Raw genomic sequence first — 18,890 nt, 5'->3', positions numbered from 1 at the left:
CACTACCGCCTCACAGCAGGGGGTACTTTTAAGTACTGACTTAATCTCTGATCTGGACTTAAGTTTCATTCCTATGTTTCTGTTTAGACTTTTAGAAAACAGCCTAATTTTGATGTTTACTGACTGCCTGTCCCACAACTCTTCTGCAGAGGCTTGACAGAAGAGCCGCCCCCCCTCCATGCTAGCTCTCACCGCCCACCATTACACAGACACGCTTGTATACTGCATTGATAGCTGCACAGTATTTACAGAACCATTATAAAATTCTAGAAAATCTGATATTAACAGGGATAAAAAGAAACAAATTATGTAGTTTTGATACTACTTTTGAGTATTTAAACAAAACAGGTGTAATGTCAAGCCATGAAAACTTTTTTAAGCAACGTTGTTCATGGACCTATTTTTGCTAGCTAACCTAGTTTTTGCTTCTGTGGGAAAACAACTTGCAATGCAACTAAGAATACACTTATATTTATAGCATTTATTTATATTTATAGCATCCCTTTAATCCAGCCATCCATATATACCTAATAATTCACTTTTTTTAGTCTACATCTGTAAATTTTGTAATTACTGTACATAGCACAGACTCTTGCACTTTCTGCTTATTTGCACTTCTGGTGAGATGCCAAACCTCATTTCGTTACTCTAACTTGTATATGTGTAATGACAATAAAGTTGAATCTCATCTCATCTCATCTCAACTACTGTCAGTTACTTTAAAACAGACATTAAGTAATACAGAATTTGCACCCGATATGAAATGGTAATTGCAGTCATACGTTTTGTAAGTCAGAAATACCCACAGCTTTGAAAAGAATTGTTGAGTCACTGGCATTGACCAACAAGCTCATACATCCCTGAAGATGGATTGCACTAACTTTGCAATCGAGGTCAGTAAAAGTCTTACTTCTACACCTTTTCATGACTAATGTAAAAAAAAAAAAAAACATTGGACGAGAACGTTTCTCCATCTAGTTTTTCAGACAATCTGAAGAGTTTGTCGTGCATCAGTCATCAGTTAAGTTGCTTAATCATTAACATCTTTCCACCCAGTAGCTTAAGTTAAATCAACTGGTGGTTGAATGTCTACTTAACTGCTAAGACTAACAGAAACAAACATGTAGCCTTGGAAAATTGAGGGATGTAGATTACCCAACTTTTCCGAAAGCACTGAAATGCAGCTTTAGGTTGTCAATGCTTGAGTCGATGACTAACGAGACATTCAAGATAGAAAAAGATTCTGCTTGGAGAGTTTCTGGTTCACCTTTTGGAACAACCAAGTGAACATACAATGAAAGATGACTGCAAAAGTTAAACAGTTGCCAAACAAAACCAATGGTCACTTTAAAAAATATCTCATTTGCTAGCTTTAAAACCTCTACTTTGTCTACAGTCTATATTGCCACGTGGGATATGTGATTAAAAATAAAGTTTCCAACAGCCAAACAAATCTAGTCTCCTATAAATGGAAGTTCATGCCAGAAAAAAACGATTAGATAACGTACTAAAAACAAAGTAATAAGGTGGAATCTGGAGGTTTTGCTGCCAAAGGTCAAGTAAGCCTGAATAGAGTAAGCAATCGTCAATGCAGTCATGGTGCTGCGTTTCCTCGCAGGCAAGAACATGGAGGAGGCAGAGAAGCCGAGGCAGATGTCAGATCAAGTTATGCTACCTGCTGCTTTTGGTGGCACTCTTTGAGCCATTTTGATTGTTCCCCATTTTACTTGTTCACAAAATGAAGATATCTGCAATATACTGCAGCAACCAACAAGTCCCAATTCCTGCATTACTCTTAGTTATTGAAGACTAAACAGTGTACCTATTGTAGGCTTTTCCTCTCTGTTTGTGTGTACATGTTTTAAATGTAGGTTATTACTGTTGTATTTAGACAGACAGATGTTCTTCAAAGGCCTAAAGCTTTAAAGGAACAGGAGTAACATGAGCTGCAGACCTAACCTGCATTTAGTTGATTGGCACTGTCTTAAATTGGAAAATGCAGACTGAATAGAAAAGTCTGAAAACTGAATAGAGCTGATATCATACTTGGCTGACAGATAGGAACATATTAAGGGATATTAATCTTATATTAATTAAACCAATGAGGTGAATCCAGGCAGATGCCATCTTTTTAATTCCTTCATTATTTTTTTTCTGGTTGAAACAGAGCAATCTAGATGGGAATGATTTAAAAGCTTTCAGATGATGGAGTGTAATGTATATTGCATATTTTTGAGGCCTTTTTTGAATCGCCACATTGGTCATAATCTACAACAAAAAAAAAAACAGGCCTCATTCTTGTTTTTCTGGCAGTATTGAAATGTATATTTTTTTTTAAATTGACAGTATAGCAACAACTTCCATGTGGCTTTCTTGTACAACTCTGTGCAACTGTTATCAGACTTTTTTGGTCTTCTTTGCCCCCCATCTATTTTTAGGCAGACAGGTAATTACTCCCCCCATAAAGCCTACAAATCCCAAAGTGCCTTGGGGGGGAATCATTGCCCTGAACAGTGGTTGGAGGGGACAGACTAATGCATCACAACCGAGGCAAATCGTAATATAGACTAAGAGGCCTTTAATCAAATGGGATGAACTAATCAGAGATTCAGAGAGGGTTTAACATACAGAGGGAAAGACTGAGTGAGAGAGCAACACACTGTAGTCATGTGCTGCACATGCTGCTTTTGATGGTATAACTGATGACAACAGCAATACTAACATGACTGCAGGCATGCCAAGTGAATATCTAACTTGTTGGATAAAATGAAGGACCTGAGGTAGAGCTAAACATTATGAGAGACTTACTCAAGAGGCCATGTATAATTAATTATCAAATGTTTTCTGTGAATGTATAAACTTGCTGCAGTGATGTGCGCAAAGGGATTTTCAATGAAGCTATAAAACTGTAGCATATTCCCTTAGCTGAACAAGCTAAGATTAAAAATATTGTTTTGTTTATGTTTTACCTCTTCTTTCAACATGCAGCTTCAGATTCTTTTAATTCCACTGTGATATAAAACGTGCAGAGACTCTGGATGGTATGATTGAGTTACAGAGAATACATTACGTGATATTTAACAAACTCTAGTGAAATGTTTTGTCAGAATAACATTTTAGTTGCTTGATAATGAAGGTGCAACAACGTCGTTGTTGAAAACACTCTGAGTGTTAAATCAACACCCAAAGTCCTACATCTGCTGAAACAAACCATGCTGTAGCAAAACTCTAAAGCTGCAAAAGCCACCTTTGGTAAATCAAAGTGAAGAGAAAGGCTGTTATACTATATCTAATAATACTTTTTAAAGGGGAATGTTATATCTGTAGTTTTAGTGGCGGTGGTTAAGCAATAAATCACACGTCTAAGATGTACAGAACATTTAGGTTGACTTCAGTACTATGAGTGCAACGACCTAGTGGTAAATCAATACAGAAACTTGTTCTGCTCTGCAATAATATTTAAACACTGACATTTTGAATAACCCAATGGGAACTACAAGAGGGCATAAAATGTTGCATGTTCTACTGACAGAACAAGATGTTTGTGCATTTTTCAAGTTCCTCAGCTGCTTGTCCTGCGATTACAGTACGGCGCTTTGTGATGTAACTGCAGCAACTTGCATGATGTCCACACTGCTGATAAAGGAAGTCTTGACACTAAAGTTTGTGTGACTGTTAAGTTAGTCCTCTCTCACCTCCGCCTTATTTCGTCCCTTTAATGTGACCCAGTGTCACATGAAAGAAACAGATAAGCAACAACATTACTGTTTTGCCTTCCAGCTGATAAACAGGGTCAGACAAATGCCTCCCCGCACACTTTTCCAATTTAATTACACTTTTAATTAACTAGACAGGTCACTTATATGGGATGGGTCAAACAGATTTAGCTATCTCAAATTAGATTAAGCAGGCCGCCCTTTTTTAAAGGAGTCAAACTCTCTGTGGTGCTCTACCACCAGTGGAGGATCAACCTTTAAAAGTAGAAAGACGACTTTTTGTCTGGGCAGAAATGAGGCAATGGCGACCCTCTGATTCCCAACACAAGTCCCTACAGACCGAGCTACTGCCGCATGTGTGCAAATGCACCATGTCATTAAAGGTGCACTATGTAGATTTGGTATAGTGAAATATGAAAGTTGAAGAAGTGAAACAATTCTATGCTATATTTTCTGAACTAAATACATAAACTTCATTACAAGGAAAAAAAAATGGGTCCCTTGAACACTGTTTGGAGCTAAAAAAGCTACCAGGAGAGTTACGCTTTCACTGTTGCCGGGGCCCCCCACCATAACTTCCCCAGTAGCATTTTATCTTCAAACAGTGTTACAGGGAACAAATATTCCTCTGAGGACAGTTTGTGTACAGAGTTATGAACTTATACCACAGAATCTGTACACTTCTCCAACTTTTACATTTCTCTAAAAAACTCCATAGTGCACCTTTAAGAAACATTCTTATCATGTGCAAAACATATGTGGAGGGGAAAAAACACTCTTTATGATATAACTCACATAAAGCTGTAAGAATTAGTTACAATTCAATAAAATAAAAAAAAGGAGTCAAACTCTCTGTGGTGCTGTAACACCAGTGAAGGATCAACCTTTAAAAGTAGAAAGACGACTTTTTTTTGTTTTGTCAGGGCAGAGATGAGGCAATGGGAGCTTAGAAACACACCTTTACATTGCATTTAACTCTGTGGTGTTGGTGTCATCCACTGTTTAAAAAACTGTGACTAATGCATTATGTGCACCCACCCATCCATTCATTCATTCATTCACGCATCCACATGGGCGTGCCCCCTCTTTCATATCCGAACACACCCCCCTCTTCCTTCTCGAGTCAATGCCAGTTCTTCCGACATAAAAAAAAATGTAATTTCCACACGTTATTGCAAACACGAATCATTAAGTCTTGCATGCTCATGTAAGATTCAAACTTAAACTTGCAAACTAAACTCCGCAATCTGGATTTAGGGAGGAATCACAAGCTCGCTTACCTGGTCTTACTACTTTCACACCTTTGCCTAATAATGCGTCAACACGCAGCCATGTTTGCAGGCAAACAACAGGTGACTAGGCTACAGCACAAACAGTATTGCACTCCATGAATATGCAATGGCCTAAATAGATTTAACATTACATTTTGTCTACAGATTAACAGGTCAAAAACAAGACTCGAAAGTTAAAATTAGACACACTGAGGCAGGTTATACAACTTGACAGTAAGCGTAGAGTTGGTTAACTCCCAATTAAAGTTTCACACTGGGAAAGGATTAAACTGTGGTTAAACTTCCGAACAACTAGTTTAAACATGTTTGACCTATCTGTGTTATTTACCTGACCCTTTGTCAGCTGGTTAAAGGAAGCTAACACTAACCTACACCTGACTGTCATCAATTCAAGGCAACAATGTTTGTCCACAACAGCTAATTGGGAAAGGCTGTTTTTTGCTCAATTTAATGAAAATAAAGTTAATGCATGTTTCCGGGGTGATTAAGTGGCTCATATCCTGTGTGACTGCGGGGGAACAGGTGTGTAAGAAGGTGTAGAAGAGCAGTTTTACCAGCTGTTGTCGTATCCACCGAAGCATCCTCGCTTCGAAGTAGCCAGCTTAGCCCAGCAGCTAGCGACTAGCTACTCCGACAAAACCGTCCCGAAGCATAAATGTTCCCCCCGAAAAGGTAGTTCCTCTCGGTCGCATTTACGCGACACGTTCGTCAAGTGTTAAGTGTGCAAAAAAATATAAATCCGTTCTTTGTCTCATTCCGCGGTGATGTCAAACATATAATCCCCCACCGGTAAAAAAAAAAAGTGACAGACGGCTGAAAACGGAGAGCTGCGCTACATCTCTGCTCTGTTTCCCCCTCACACACACACACACGCACGCACGCACACACACACGCACACACGCACGCACGCACGCACACACACACACACAGAGTGCAGACACAGACTCTCTCCAGCGGCCTCTCAACGCCCCCTGCCTGTCTGCTTCCACAAATAACAAACATATACATACATACATATGTACAGCAATGTTTAAAAAGCAGATAGTGCAAATGATAGATAGATAGATGATAGGATATTCAGAATATTCAAATTTCAAAACTGCAAACTTGGTTCTCTCCTTAGGAAATATCTGCAGTCCTGCACACATTTTATATGATAATAACAGCTAGATAGATAGATAGATAGATAGATAGATAGATAGATAGATAGATAGATAGATAGATATTCAAAGCATCCAGTAGCAGGTTACAAAGACATGACATGAGACATTTGTTACAAATGAAACCACAAAACCAACGCCCCCCCCCCCCCTCCCATACATATATATTAACCTGAAAAAAAAAGATTTAAAGAATCCCCCTAGATGAATCAAACTTAAACTGTGCAATTAAAAAATAGACTTATACAAGAAATGTACATAACCCGTGCAGGGATAAAAATATATGTGTAATTTAAACAAGAATCTATAAACAGTAAGGAAAAAAAGTCTATAATTAGACCGGAATATAAAAATATATCTGAAGTTGTGTTGTTTATATATGTACAGCAATGTTTAAAAGGCAGATAGTGCAAAAGATAGATATATAGATGATAGGATCCTGCACACATTTTATTTGAAAATAGATAGACTATATTGTTTATATCTTTAATAATAATGATCGATTATATTTGTTGTTATTTTATGCTGTTTTTGATAGGTGGAGTTCTCCTTTTCCCATATCTTTGTTTTTATTCCAGTCCCTGTGTTATTGAAATGCACCATGTCATTAAAGGTGCACTGTGTAGATTTGGTAGTGAAATTTGAAAATTGGAGAAGTGAAACAATTCTGTGCTATATTTTCTGAACTTAAAACATAAACTTCATTCCATGGAAAAAATGGAGCTAAAAAGCTACCAGGAGAGTTATGCTTTCACTGTTGCCGGGCCCCCCCCACCATAACTTCCCACAAACCATTTTATCTTCAAACAGTGTTACAGGGAACAAATGTTCCTCTGAGGACAATTTGCGTATAGAGTTATGAACTTATACCACAGAATCTGTACACTTCTCCAACCTTCATATTTCTCTAAATAAAAACTCATAGTGCACCTTTAAGAAACATTCTATGTTCAAACATTTGTGGAGGGAAAAAACACACTCTTTATGATATAATTCTCATGAAGCTGTAAGAATCAGTTTAAATTCAATAAAATAAAAAGTCCTATATTGAATCAGTCTAAAATGTGTGTACAAAATATATTTATGTAAACTTAGAGCAATGCTGTAATATATTCAATTGGCACATAGCCTACCCCACAGCCCTGGGGTCTCCACAATAAAATGAATAATGTCTGATTTCCCTTTTCAAGCTTCACTTTAGGGCTGTTTTCTCATGCTGAGTCAGTTTCAAACGTCTATGGAGTTTTGAATAGAAAGGGCCACATTTCATGCTGTTGGTCATCTGTGTAGTTGGCATCAGTCATTTTGTGATGACTGTTTTTAGAAGATGAGTTGTCACGTATAGTTACTGAGTGTATCTAAGGAAAGGATGAAAGCATACTTTTTGCTAAACTTAGGTTTCATTATTCAGTGATTAACATCATGTATTGCTTTTTTGTATATATTGCAGTGATGCAGTGTTCACAGCTTTGCAAAGTGCTAATACAATATACACCAAAAAGTAATAATGCAGGGCTCTGAGTCATATCTCTAGACTGCCTACTAGGCAGTTTTTAAACGGGAGAATTCTCTTTGCCAACAGGGTGGAGACTTCAACTGGATTTGCTTACTCCAAGTGCTGTTATAGATATCTTAAGCCAGCCAGAGGGAATTAGTTTCTCATCTCCTCGGGCAATTCCTCGCTGTGCATTAGCAAAAACACTGGTCCTTTTTTGTATTCACTCACTGTCCCTTGCTCATTCAAGTACTCTCATTTTCCGGGCTACTTTTTAGATTAAAGATAGAAACATTAAGACCTCCATGGACTTTTTTTTTTCCTTGGCATCCTTCCCCTTTTCTAAACCTCTCAGCGATGCTTCTCATTTCCAGCATCTCCCTTGTAAGACATCTCACAAAAAGTGAGGTCATCCTTGCATAAGTGGCTCCCTCCCTGCGATGAATCCACCACCTCCTCTGAGACTTCATTGCAGTACATCCCAATCAGTCGCTAAAGCACAGACAATATATGACGTCACACAGGAAGGATGAGAAATGCTCAAACCTTTGAAATCCGACTAAGTATCTTGAAAGCTTTTCTGCACTGTGCGCTTTTCAGAAATGGATTCAATATGCTGTGTATGAATGAAGACACTGACTTGATGTTCCTTTCCCCATTGACGGGAGAAGCAAATGGCAAATGATAATGATCGTCTGTAATCAATGTGTTCCAGCAGCTATTTATGGAGCAGAATAGCTGCAGCTGCCCGGCAGTGAAGTTGGATTTCCTCTCCCTCCTGAAAGCTCCTGTTTGAAAAAGGGAAACATACAAATGTATTTGCATGTTTTTGCATTGGACCTTAAGGTTCTTGTGGGACTGAACTCATAACTCAAACCACTTCATCATGATAGCACTTTAATAGGCCAGTATAAAAAAACAAAACAGTGAGGCTCAGCCACACGCTTCAAACCCATTTATTTCCAGGATTTAAACAGCTTTATACTCTAGGAGTCAGCAGAGTAAGGTACTGACTTTGCCACTCATCCATCACATACAATAACCACGTGCCTTTTTGTGTGTGTGTGTTTTTTTTTTTTTTTGTCCCACCATGTCCAGCACAAGCAGAAATGTCACAAGCTCATCTTAAAAAAGACAGCTTTACCCTGCAACTCTCTCTTTGGGTAATCCACTATCTGTCTGTGTTTGTGTGTGAGTGCTGAGCCCGGCGGTCCTGCCCCATGTGACTGTAAGGGTAATCTCCCCGTTACACTCGCTTACATAACGCAGCAGTGACAGCAACATCTGGGAAATCTCTCCCCCCCCCCCACCCACACAGCTGGATTGGACCTAGTGGCACATGAGAGTTTGTGCATGTTTGTGAAATCGTAACTCAAAATTTTAACTTTTAAAAACAGGGACTAAGAAAAACCCCTCCCTGTTAACCTAAGTAATCTCCCAGAATTACAACACTGAGATTAAAGTATTAAGTTGTGTTTGAACCTGAGCAAACTTGTCCTATTTACAAATGTGTACTTAAGAAAACAACACATTAGCCTTCAGTTTGGAGTTTATGTAAATTACAACATCTTTACCATCTACCTCATATTTCAGAAATACAAACAAACAACACCTTCTCCACACTTACACCTGCACTCATTAATTGTTCATGTGTTGTTCAAGTATTGTTCGCAGTATCTGTACTGTTTGTTTCTATTTGTCTGTATTTGCCTAGCTCATGCTAATGTCCTTTAAATGTGTTTGTCTTGATGTGTCATGACTGGTGGTTTATGTTTCATGTTCTGCAGAACAAGAACCTGCTGGAAAACAAGTTTTTTTTAAACTGAGTCAGGCCCGTTAAACTATAACTTAATGTTACTTTTAAACTTTCCTGTATAATAAATGAAATGAAATGAAATGAAACATCATAGCTAACTTTACAAAGGTTTTTCAGTTTTTTTAAATCATACAATCGATACATTTCTATCCATGCAGTCCCAAATCAAGAACTTATAATGAAACTTTACATATAGAAGATTGTTCTTCTTGTAAAATTACAAAAGGACCTGACTTAATTCGACAGTGAGCAAGCAATGGCAACCAGTGGCAGAGAAAAAAAGTCAGTTTACCAGGCAGGAACCTGAGCAGGACTCAACTTACCTGTAGTCAGCCATCTTCATGGGCCAAAGAGACAGAGACTGCAAAAACAATACGGTTAATTAGTATATCAAATGTAAGCAATCCTTGTCATGATACTCATTATAAACACATGACAGATAATTATGAGTCATAACGGCAGCAGGAGGCTGCACGCGACACTAAGACTATAGCACAAAAACTACAAAGAAGACACAAGTTTCATGCAGTGATGGGACATGAATCCATACAAGTGGAGACAGGAGCTTAATGCATTGAGTCCCTGAGCATATTAAGTCTATAACAGTGAAACTACAGGGGAGGGTTCAAGGTCATTCTGCACCAGCCATTACTATAAGCTTTATCAAATTTGATAGAGTTTGAAGCTTACTCTTAAAAGTAGAGAGGGTGTCTGTCTGCCTCCTGGACTAAAGCTGATGGATGATTCAACAGTAGAGCTGCCTGATTATTGAGGGGCTCTATACCTCCCATTCTAATTTAAGAAGAGACTTTACTTATAACAAGCAGGCCTGCATTTTGGAAGTGCAGTTTTCTCAAAGGGTTAGTAGAGGACACTGTGATCTTCACATATGATTAAGATCTTTAATAGATAAGCTTTGTTTAGCTCTTGAAGTCATGTTACACTTTTTGTATTATCTGAAGTTTATTCACTTTTGATGCATAAATATCATCACATGCTGCAACTTCTTGAACGCTGAATGCTTCATGCACATCTGTGTGTTACCTCAGACAGGAGACGTCTGGCTTGTGAGCCACAGTGCCCTTGACGTCTGTCATGGAAATGGATGGCAGGACACCAGACAATACCTTGGCTGCCTTCCCAGCTCTGTATCAAATTCATCTCCTGTTATACTTCTATCTTACACCTGCCCGTCATATTGAATGCTGTGGGCTAACAAGTTGAGATTTATCATCATTTGCTACATGTATTTCCAATGGGCTACACATGGTTGTGATATGTGTTATGTTAGGTATGATATTTTGCATAATACAAACAGTGCAATGACATGACATTTTGTGGTAGAAGACTAATTCAGCTTCTATGGCATAAACAACAAATTGTCAAACATATTCAATTTAAAGTGTACATTTGTATGTCTAACAAATGTGAATAACCACTTATCAAGGGTATGGGGCACCAACTACTTGGAATGAATTACATAAAGACCTGAAACTTTAAGAGCTGGTCTTATTGGATGCTTTTATTTAAAACTAAATGTGAACACGTACATCTGGTCTGCCTTAGTCTTTATAATTATTTTGTTAACTTTGCTGCTCTCAGTCTCAGGAGAGTATTTTCCTAAAATGAAGGTTAAATGAATGAAAATCAGATATTTCAACATTAATTACTAACAAACTAACTCCAAAACTACTTAATTCATTTTATTTAACTACTATCTCCATTTGTAATCAGAATCAGTTTTATTGGCCATGTATGCTTACACACACAAGGAATTTGACTTTGGTGTTCTGTGCTCTCGATGTATAAAAGTATAACATTAAATATAAAGATAAATAAGAAAAGAACAATAATAGAAATGTAGGATTGTAATGTGATGGAGTTGTAGTATATTAGGTATGAAGTAGCATCAAAGTAAACATTTTTAATCTTTTTTTAATACTTTCTAATTATTGTTATTTAAACATATTTTCAGATTTAATAATTTCAGTGATTTCAGTTAATTTTCTATTTTAATGTTTCTTTTCTTTCCTCTGTCATGATGCTTTTGATGTCTTGTGTGAATCACTTTGAATTGCCTTGTTGTTGAAATGTGCTATATAAATAAACCTGCCTTGCTTTAAAAACATTTTTTTTAATTGTATTTAGCTGCAGAACTATATAATTAATAACTTTCCTTGATTCTTTGTTAATGTTATGACTGAACGGGAAGAGTTTTTCTATATTCTTTCATTTATCTACAGCTATTTTAGAAATGCATGTCATACAACTACAATGTAGTCCTTAAAATGTAAATCCAACCGTTCATTGTTAATATACCAAGCTATAAAAATGATGTGTTCATATTATATTAGTGTTTTGCACAACAGCATTGGACGAACATTTTAGAAACTATGAAGTTGTTTAATATCCATTTTCATTTCCAGTCTTCTATGTAGAATCTCTGCATCTTCACCTTTCAGGATCCAGACTCCAGACCTGCACATACCCCGTGTTGGTATTAATAAAATATAACATCTAGGTCAACAATCTTGCACAGATGTACAAGAGGAGGAAATTACTGTCCTGTTATGTGATTTTTAGATATCACTGATATTTTTTTATATAAAAAAAAAAAAAGTCTGCATTTAACCTAAAAAAAAAAAAAATCAGCTGAGTATCTTTTTTGGGTTTATTCCCGAGATAAGAACAGCCTTATCTCATGTATAAACACCTTTCTGTTCTTCCTCTCCTGGTCAGCTGCTGTGTCTCAGTATTGGACTGGGTTAATCCATAAGGCCTGTTTAACCATGCTGTGGCTGATCCTCTTGGTAAATACACCATCACTAAGTGGCTTTCAATCATTACCAGAGAGTATCCCTAATAGTACTAATAGGCTTAGGGGAAAGTTCCCCCTGTCGGCCTAGACCCCCTATTTCTATGTGACGGTTGCTTGCTCAGGTTTCGGGAACCACTTTCCATGTGTGTATATTAGAGTCTGTCTCATTGCATTAGCATGAATATCAGTCTCTCTGTGAGGGCTGGGACTACTGGGAGCCTGGCAGAAAGGGTCACCCTGGCTCTTAGGGAAATAGAAAATAATTGGATTGCAGTGGCGGAATCAATACCAACTCACTAGGAAAAAAAACACATGAAGCACTTATTTCAAATCAGCCTAAAATGCATAGCCTAAATGATTGCATTTTGGTTTTTTTACATGTTGAACAAGAAAAGTAATAAAATGGCAGTAAATGTAAACATCCTTCTTGGCGTTCGATTATAAGAATATTGTTATAATCTGATAATCTACCAAAGTAAAAGCGGTGCAGGATCACTGACATGTGGTGTTTGTCTCCCTCTTTTGGACAAACTGAGGTGTTACAACTGCAAAAAGCAAACGACAGTATTGCAATCTGATAAATCAAACACACAACAAAAAGGACTCTGAAAGTTAATTTGTGTTTGTGTGTGTGTGTGTGTGTGTGTGTGTGCGTGTGTGTGTGTGTGTGTGTGTGTGTGTGTGTGTGTGTGGCCAGGTTGGTGGTATGTGGTATTGGGTTTCCTGAGCAGCTACTAATTCTTCACCTAACACCCTGACCTCCTTAGTTCGTGACCCAGAGAGAGAGAGGAGGAAGGCAGCTCTTCATCCACTTCACTGAACCTGGTCATGGATGACCAAATGTATATGTGTGTGTGAGTGTGTGTGTGTGTGTGTGTGTGTGTGTGTGTGTGTGTGTGTGTGTGTGTGTGTGTCCCACTTGAATGAAACTGTATTATCTTCATAAATAATCCATATGCAGTGGAAAAGGGGTCCATACAAGTCCATACAGTTTAATGGGATCATAGCTAAGCACGAAGCCAGCTCAGGGTTTGTTTGACAGCAGCTTTTTTCCCTCCTGTTATTCTCAAGTTTGAAACAAATTTCAATTTTAGAAGTTGTTGTTCACATAACAGATACTTTTCTTTTCTTTAACAGTCTTGTTCATGACTCATGCTCCTGCTGTTACAGCCTCCAGAAAGCCCACTGCACCATGTGGTGGCTGATGCAAGTTCAGCCACCCACAGAGAGAGCACCGAACATAGATAGCTCGGCATCTTGTCACAGGGCTGAAGGTTCCTTCTTGACTCAAACGCTAAGGTATGTTTGTATACGGGAAGGGGATGCTCTGTGTTTATTTTCTGCTGTCAGATTTGTCTCATTTCTACCCCGGACAAGCAGCTGCATGAACATGGAAAACCCCGTATACCTCCTCCATCATTCAGACTAATGACAGCATAAGGGGACGGGCCAGCAGGGTCTTAACCTCCACCCTGAGAAGGCTGAGATCCAAGTCTGCCTTTTCCCTCATTTATCATCTGCTGAAAAATATTTACAGAATAAAAAAGTATTATATATAAATAGAAGCTTCAATCTGTCTTATATTTAGGCTGCATGAGAACCAACTACATATTTTCATTTCTATAATGTTGTTGACCTATTGAAGTGAGTGATGATCACTGTTCACCACGCTGCTTACTATTTGATTAGTTTTGTATTGGTCAAGTTTTATTTCAAGTGTAGCAAAACACAAACAAATACTTTTCTGTAATTACTTTTTTTTAGAAGTTTAGGCAGTTCAGTGAAATACCATAAAATAAGCAAATAATTTCACCTTTTGTTATTGCTATTAAAAGTTGGAGCATGGATGACGAATGAAATGTCATACAGTATTAAAAAATATTGCATTATGTTTTGGAAGAATTACAGCAATGAGGATGCTAACCAAAACATGGAGTCATTATGTTACCCCTCATCTTTATTTACAAATTCTCAGTTCAAGAACAAAATAATCGGTAGGCACATTTTTTTGGCCTACATGATTTTGCCAGGCGGAGACTGAATTTATTAACCATAATGCATTAGGGCAGCCCAGAGCTCTTTCACGGCCTCTGGGGGAAACTTGCCAGTGATTCAACTTTGATTGACCTCCATAAATATTTTTTTTCTGAAAATTATCAGAAATTATGAAATTATGAGATAATAAAGTTGTAATAATGAGATAAAAAGTCCCATAATCTCAAAAAATCTCAACAAAGCCAAATTTTAATTTAGATTTTTTTTAACTGGCGGAAATGGGCTTCCATAATAAACAGATACCTGCGTAGTAGGTCTGCTTACTTGGGGCTTATAAATGACCCCTTTCTACTATAAACAACAACCTGAAGTGAAAGAAAGTAGTCCTAACACCGGTAGTTTCGAGTTGAAGCGCTTCTGCTATGTGAATGAAATCCTTGGTCGGACTGTTCTTGTCACAACACCTGAAGCCCCCTCAGCCAATGACTAGCTACACCTGGAGCATGTTAAAGTTCCATGTCCTGGATGGGTTACAACATTTGTCTAACAACTAGCAAGAGTTGTGTAGGTAATGTATATTATAGTAATGTAAGGTTTGATTTAATTTAATCAGGGCTGCAGTTGTTTTGCTCACAGCTGGCGTCTTGTCCACAGATGTTATTTGTGTAAACTATGGTGTGGATTGTGAATGTTGTTCATTTGATTTGTTCATTCTTATTGTACATATCCGACCTTATTGGGCTTATTCTTATTCCTATTCTTAACTTGCATTTTTTCTTCTTCTTATTGCAAAACAAAACAAAACACAGTAAAACTAAGAAAAAACAAAGAAAAGAAACAAAACAAAACAAAAACGAACAAAAAATAAAAATAAAAAACTTGCATGTTAATAAGTGTGATCATTTAATCTTGCCTCTGTTGTCATGGATTTGTTGAAGATCCTATTTCTGCACAAACACATTTGTGTTGCTTGGAGGGGTGGAGCATAAATAATCTTATGAATTTTAATAATGTTTACAAGATAGGCCTACACATTAAAATGTCTATTTAATTTGAGTTTAATTTGAATTGATTAATTTTAATAATTCATTTTAATTTAAATTATAATTTAATTTGAATTCATTTAATTTGAATTTTTATTTCACATTTTTATTTTCATTTGCAAATATTGTTTTGAGGAAATAATAACTTCACTGAGTCATATAGCTGTTTGTATAAATCTATCTATTTGGAAAAATGTTATTTTGTTCAGAAATATTTCTGCCCTCTAGTGTTTGCTTTCTGAACTGCCATCTGAGCCTGTCTGTTTTTGTTGCTGTTGTGTACCAGAAAAAGTATCTTGATATCTGTTCAATTATAAAAACAATTTAAAATCTGCGTACACAAACAAACTGTGTGACAGTAACTAACCATAATGAACCCTCCACATTAAGTCCCTTCTTGATGAGGTGTGCTTGTGTGTTTTTGTAGAACGTTGCTGTGGTAACCCTGTATAGGCCACAATATGCGTCTGCACTGTGTGAATGCACGAGTGTGTGTTTGATGTTTCCATAGCAACCACGGCCCCTGTCGACCTTGGTCTTTCCGGGCCCCTATCCCTGTCTGTGTGTGTCTCTCTCTCGTGCTCTTGGCTCCCCAGCTTGTGGCTTGAATGAGCTGCAGCTGCTTCAGACTTCTGAGTCCAAATGAGTTTCGACATGAACAGTGGCATCTGGTTTGTTTAAGCAGGCAGCTAGCTTAGAAGTGAAATGTTTTTACTGAGCAATGATCAGGAGAGGCCGCTTAAAGTAAATACTGACGATAGATACTGTCCAGTCATGAGCATAACTTATTTCAACTACAGTGATTAAAAGAATCAGCCTTGAAATCTTACATCAAGGTGGCTCACAACGGAGATGATTTGAACTACAATACAACGTTGATTTGATTTGTAATGATACATAATGTTCTGAGCCCTTCAATAAGAACAAAATATATGTGAAAAAATACATAATTCTTGGAAATCGAAAACTTATTGGAGTAGGAGTAAATTGCAGCATGGATTTCAAGAAAATACAAGGTTAGTTTATAATGCACGTGAAAATTGGATCAAATTATAAAGTAAAGTACTTGAGTATGTACGCATGTTGAAACTTTTTAATGCTGCATTTAAGTCGTATCGTACACAAATGCAGAGCAGTAAGGCCAATTCAGAGAGATTTGCATGAAGTTCTTGACTTTAGAACTGTGATGATCTTACAAGCGTCTCCAGAGTTAGAGGAGCTAAAGACAAACTCTTAATTCAGTTTTGGTACACTTGACTTCTTCTTGTGTCTTAGTGCAAAGTCGCTGTGTGCCTGACGCAACGGCTCGCCAAGTCACAGGTGTGCACATAGAAATGCACCTATGCGATAATCTTATCTTGAAAACCTTTGGTTGAACTTTTAAAAAAGGACTGTTTTGATCCAAAGTTAAGACAGCTGAGTACATGTAGGTGTAAAAAGATGTGAACGTCATCAGAGTGGTAAATCGTACCTGTTGAGAAAGACTTGTAGCTTTTTCTGTCCTTGTCTCTGAAATTAAACAACGTTTTTGTTTTTTTCAAATGAGTAGATTCATGCTACAGTATAAGTGACTCATCACAATATTTATTTGACATCCTCTTAAGTCACAGGCCTCTGCAGCCTCCATGCCTGAGGCTGCCAACCTGTCCATCCATCAGCGATTATAAGCCTCCTAATAGCTCGCCCTGTTTGAATGACAGGCCTTTCATCTGCCTCTCTGCCCTCTCCAGCTACATGACTTTAATGGCCCTGACATCATGTAAGCCGCAGCAGCTGGCTGTTTGAGCACAGAAGTGTGTGTGTGTGTGTGTGTGTGTGTGTGTGTGTGTGTGTGTGTGTGTGTGTGTGTGTGTAGATGGACAGGGAGTTGTTGGTACCTGCATGATGGTGTGGCTCTAATCCATTGTTTGTTCTGCTCCGGCACCAAGAGAGAATGTCTCACACGTACACACATAGGGCACACCTGCAGCTTCACACACACACACACACACACACACACACACACACACACACACACACACACTGAACTCCACGTTTGCTGCGCATCAGAAAGTAGATTATACATCCTGTTTGTGCAGAAGTCGATATTTTATCATCAGAGGCAGTGATAGTGATCTGCAAGGGATTTTGTTTGAATGCAGTTCTGTACCAAAGTACTTTTTTTCTTGTATGTGGAAAAAATATATTCAATACGTTATATGGAAGTATATTTGATACACCTTGATATACTTCTTTATAAACTTATTTGAGCAGAACTGCAACGGAAACAGTAAAACTTAAGCCTTGCTTAAAGATATTTCATGCCATTGTATTTACTTATAGCTTCTCTGAAATGGTGCACTTAATCATGAACATACATGCAAATGAAGACGCTTATTAAAGTTCTTAAAACTCCTGAATTATTGTATTCATTTAAGTGATACATGGTTATTTAGCTCTACATTTGTATTGATGTCTGTGACCAATAACAACATAAAGGTACTGTTGGTGGTCACTGTTGACAGAACATACAAAATCTGATTGGGCTGGTTTAAGTCTGACTTCAACGTCTGGCGATTGAGACACACATACCAGTCAGTCAGTAAAGTAATCTAAGAGAGAGGCAGACAAGAAGAGGGGGTGTGGGTGTGTGTGTGTGTGTGTGTGTGTGTGTGTGTGTGTGGGAGGGGGGGGACCACCAACAGAGTTAGTGAGTCTATCTCAAACTGTGTGTGTGGGAGAGAGGGAGCCGTTATCGCTCCACAGCTTTGATATGAGACTGAGTTTGAGCTGAAGTGGAAAGATTTGCACAGTTCGTTTCACAACTTCCTCTTATCTGCGCCGACTGAAGTTAGGTCTGATACTACTGTTGCTACTGTGTATGTGAGTGTGTGTGAGTGTGTGTGTGTGTGTGTGTGTGTGTGTGTGTGTGCACGAAGTGAGAGAAAATCAGTGCAAGACGGGCTTTAAATGTATTCTGAAAATGTAATGTGATTTTATTGTCCCCCATAAATAAAGCCTTTTATGAGAGATGTAGATCACTGGTGAGAAAATTGCACAAACATGATCTCACAGCCTTATAAAAGTTCAGAAGGTTAGCGTGTTTGCATATTTGGAGCTAAAGATAACATTTGAGGCGACAATGATAACTCTTGTTTCAAGCTCACATGGCTTCCACAAGTCACACTCTTGCAGCCAGCTGTCAGGGGTTAGATTTGTCTTAGATTGCTGTCTGGACAGATTACCACACCAGGAAGTAACCTGACCATATAAGGGCGACGGGGTCAAACTGATTGACGCTCCCGGGTCAGATACAATTGTGGAGTTTGCTTGTGAGGGATAATTTGCCTTCTCAGGTCATTTTGTAAACTTCTAGAAGATGGTTGCAGAAGCCCGTTCTGAATTTAAACAAGTGAGAGCATAAAAAAAAAAGTTCTGATGGTAAATTGTTACTAAATTTGTCCACCCAATCACCAATTGTATCTGTTATGTAGCTAACATAATGAAACCAGGAAAGCTAATGTTAGCCTCTTCTTACTTGTTTACAGTGTGGAATAAATGAGGACATTGAGTTAA

At 37.9% G+C, this 18,890-nt stretch overlaps 1 protein-coding gene across 2 annotated transcripts in view; it reads right to left on the bottom strand.

Annotated features, from left to right (window-relative positions):
- The window catches only part of atp11b (ATPase phospholipid transporting 11B), a 58,074-nt gene extending 52,231 nt beyond the window's left edge, over positions 1-5,843 (bottom strand). For both annotated transcript variants that reach the window (XM_065955608.1, XM_020653438.3), the window contains exon 1: positions 5,563-5,843. In XM_065955608.1, the coding sequence (XP_065811680.1) occupies positions 5,563-5,589 (27 nt within the window). In that variant the 5' untranslated portion in view covers positions 5,590-5,843. The remainder of the gene's footprint in view (positions 1-5,562) is intronic.
- Between the last annotated feature and the right edge of the window lie 13,047 nt (positions 5,844-18,890).

This window comes from Labrus bergylta, chromosome 6 (genome assembly GCF_963930695.1).
Source record: "Labrus bergylta chromosome 6, fLabBer1.1, whole genome shotgun sequence".
NCBI classification, from domain to species: domain Eukaryota; kingdom Metazoa; phylum Chordata; class Actinopteri; order Labriformes; family Labridae; genus Labrus; species Labrus bergylta.
The sequence above is the reverse complement of the archived record's forward strand: the minus strand, read 5'-3'. Positions and strand labels throughout refer to the sequence as shown.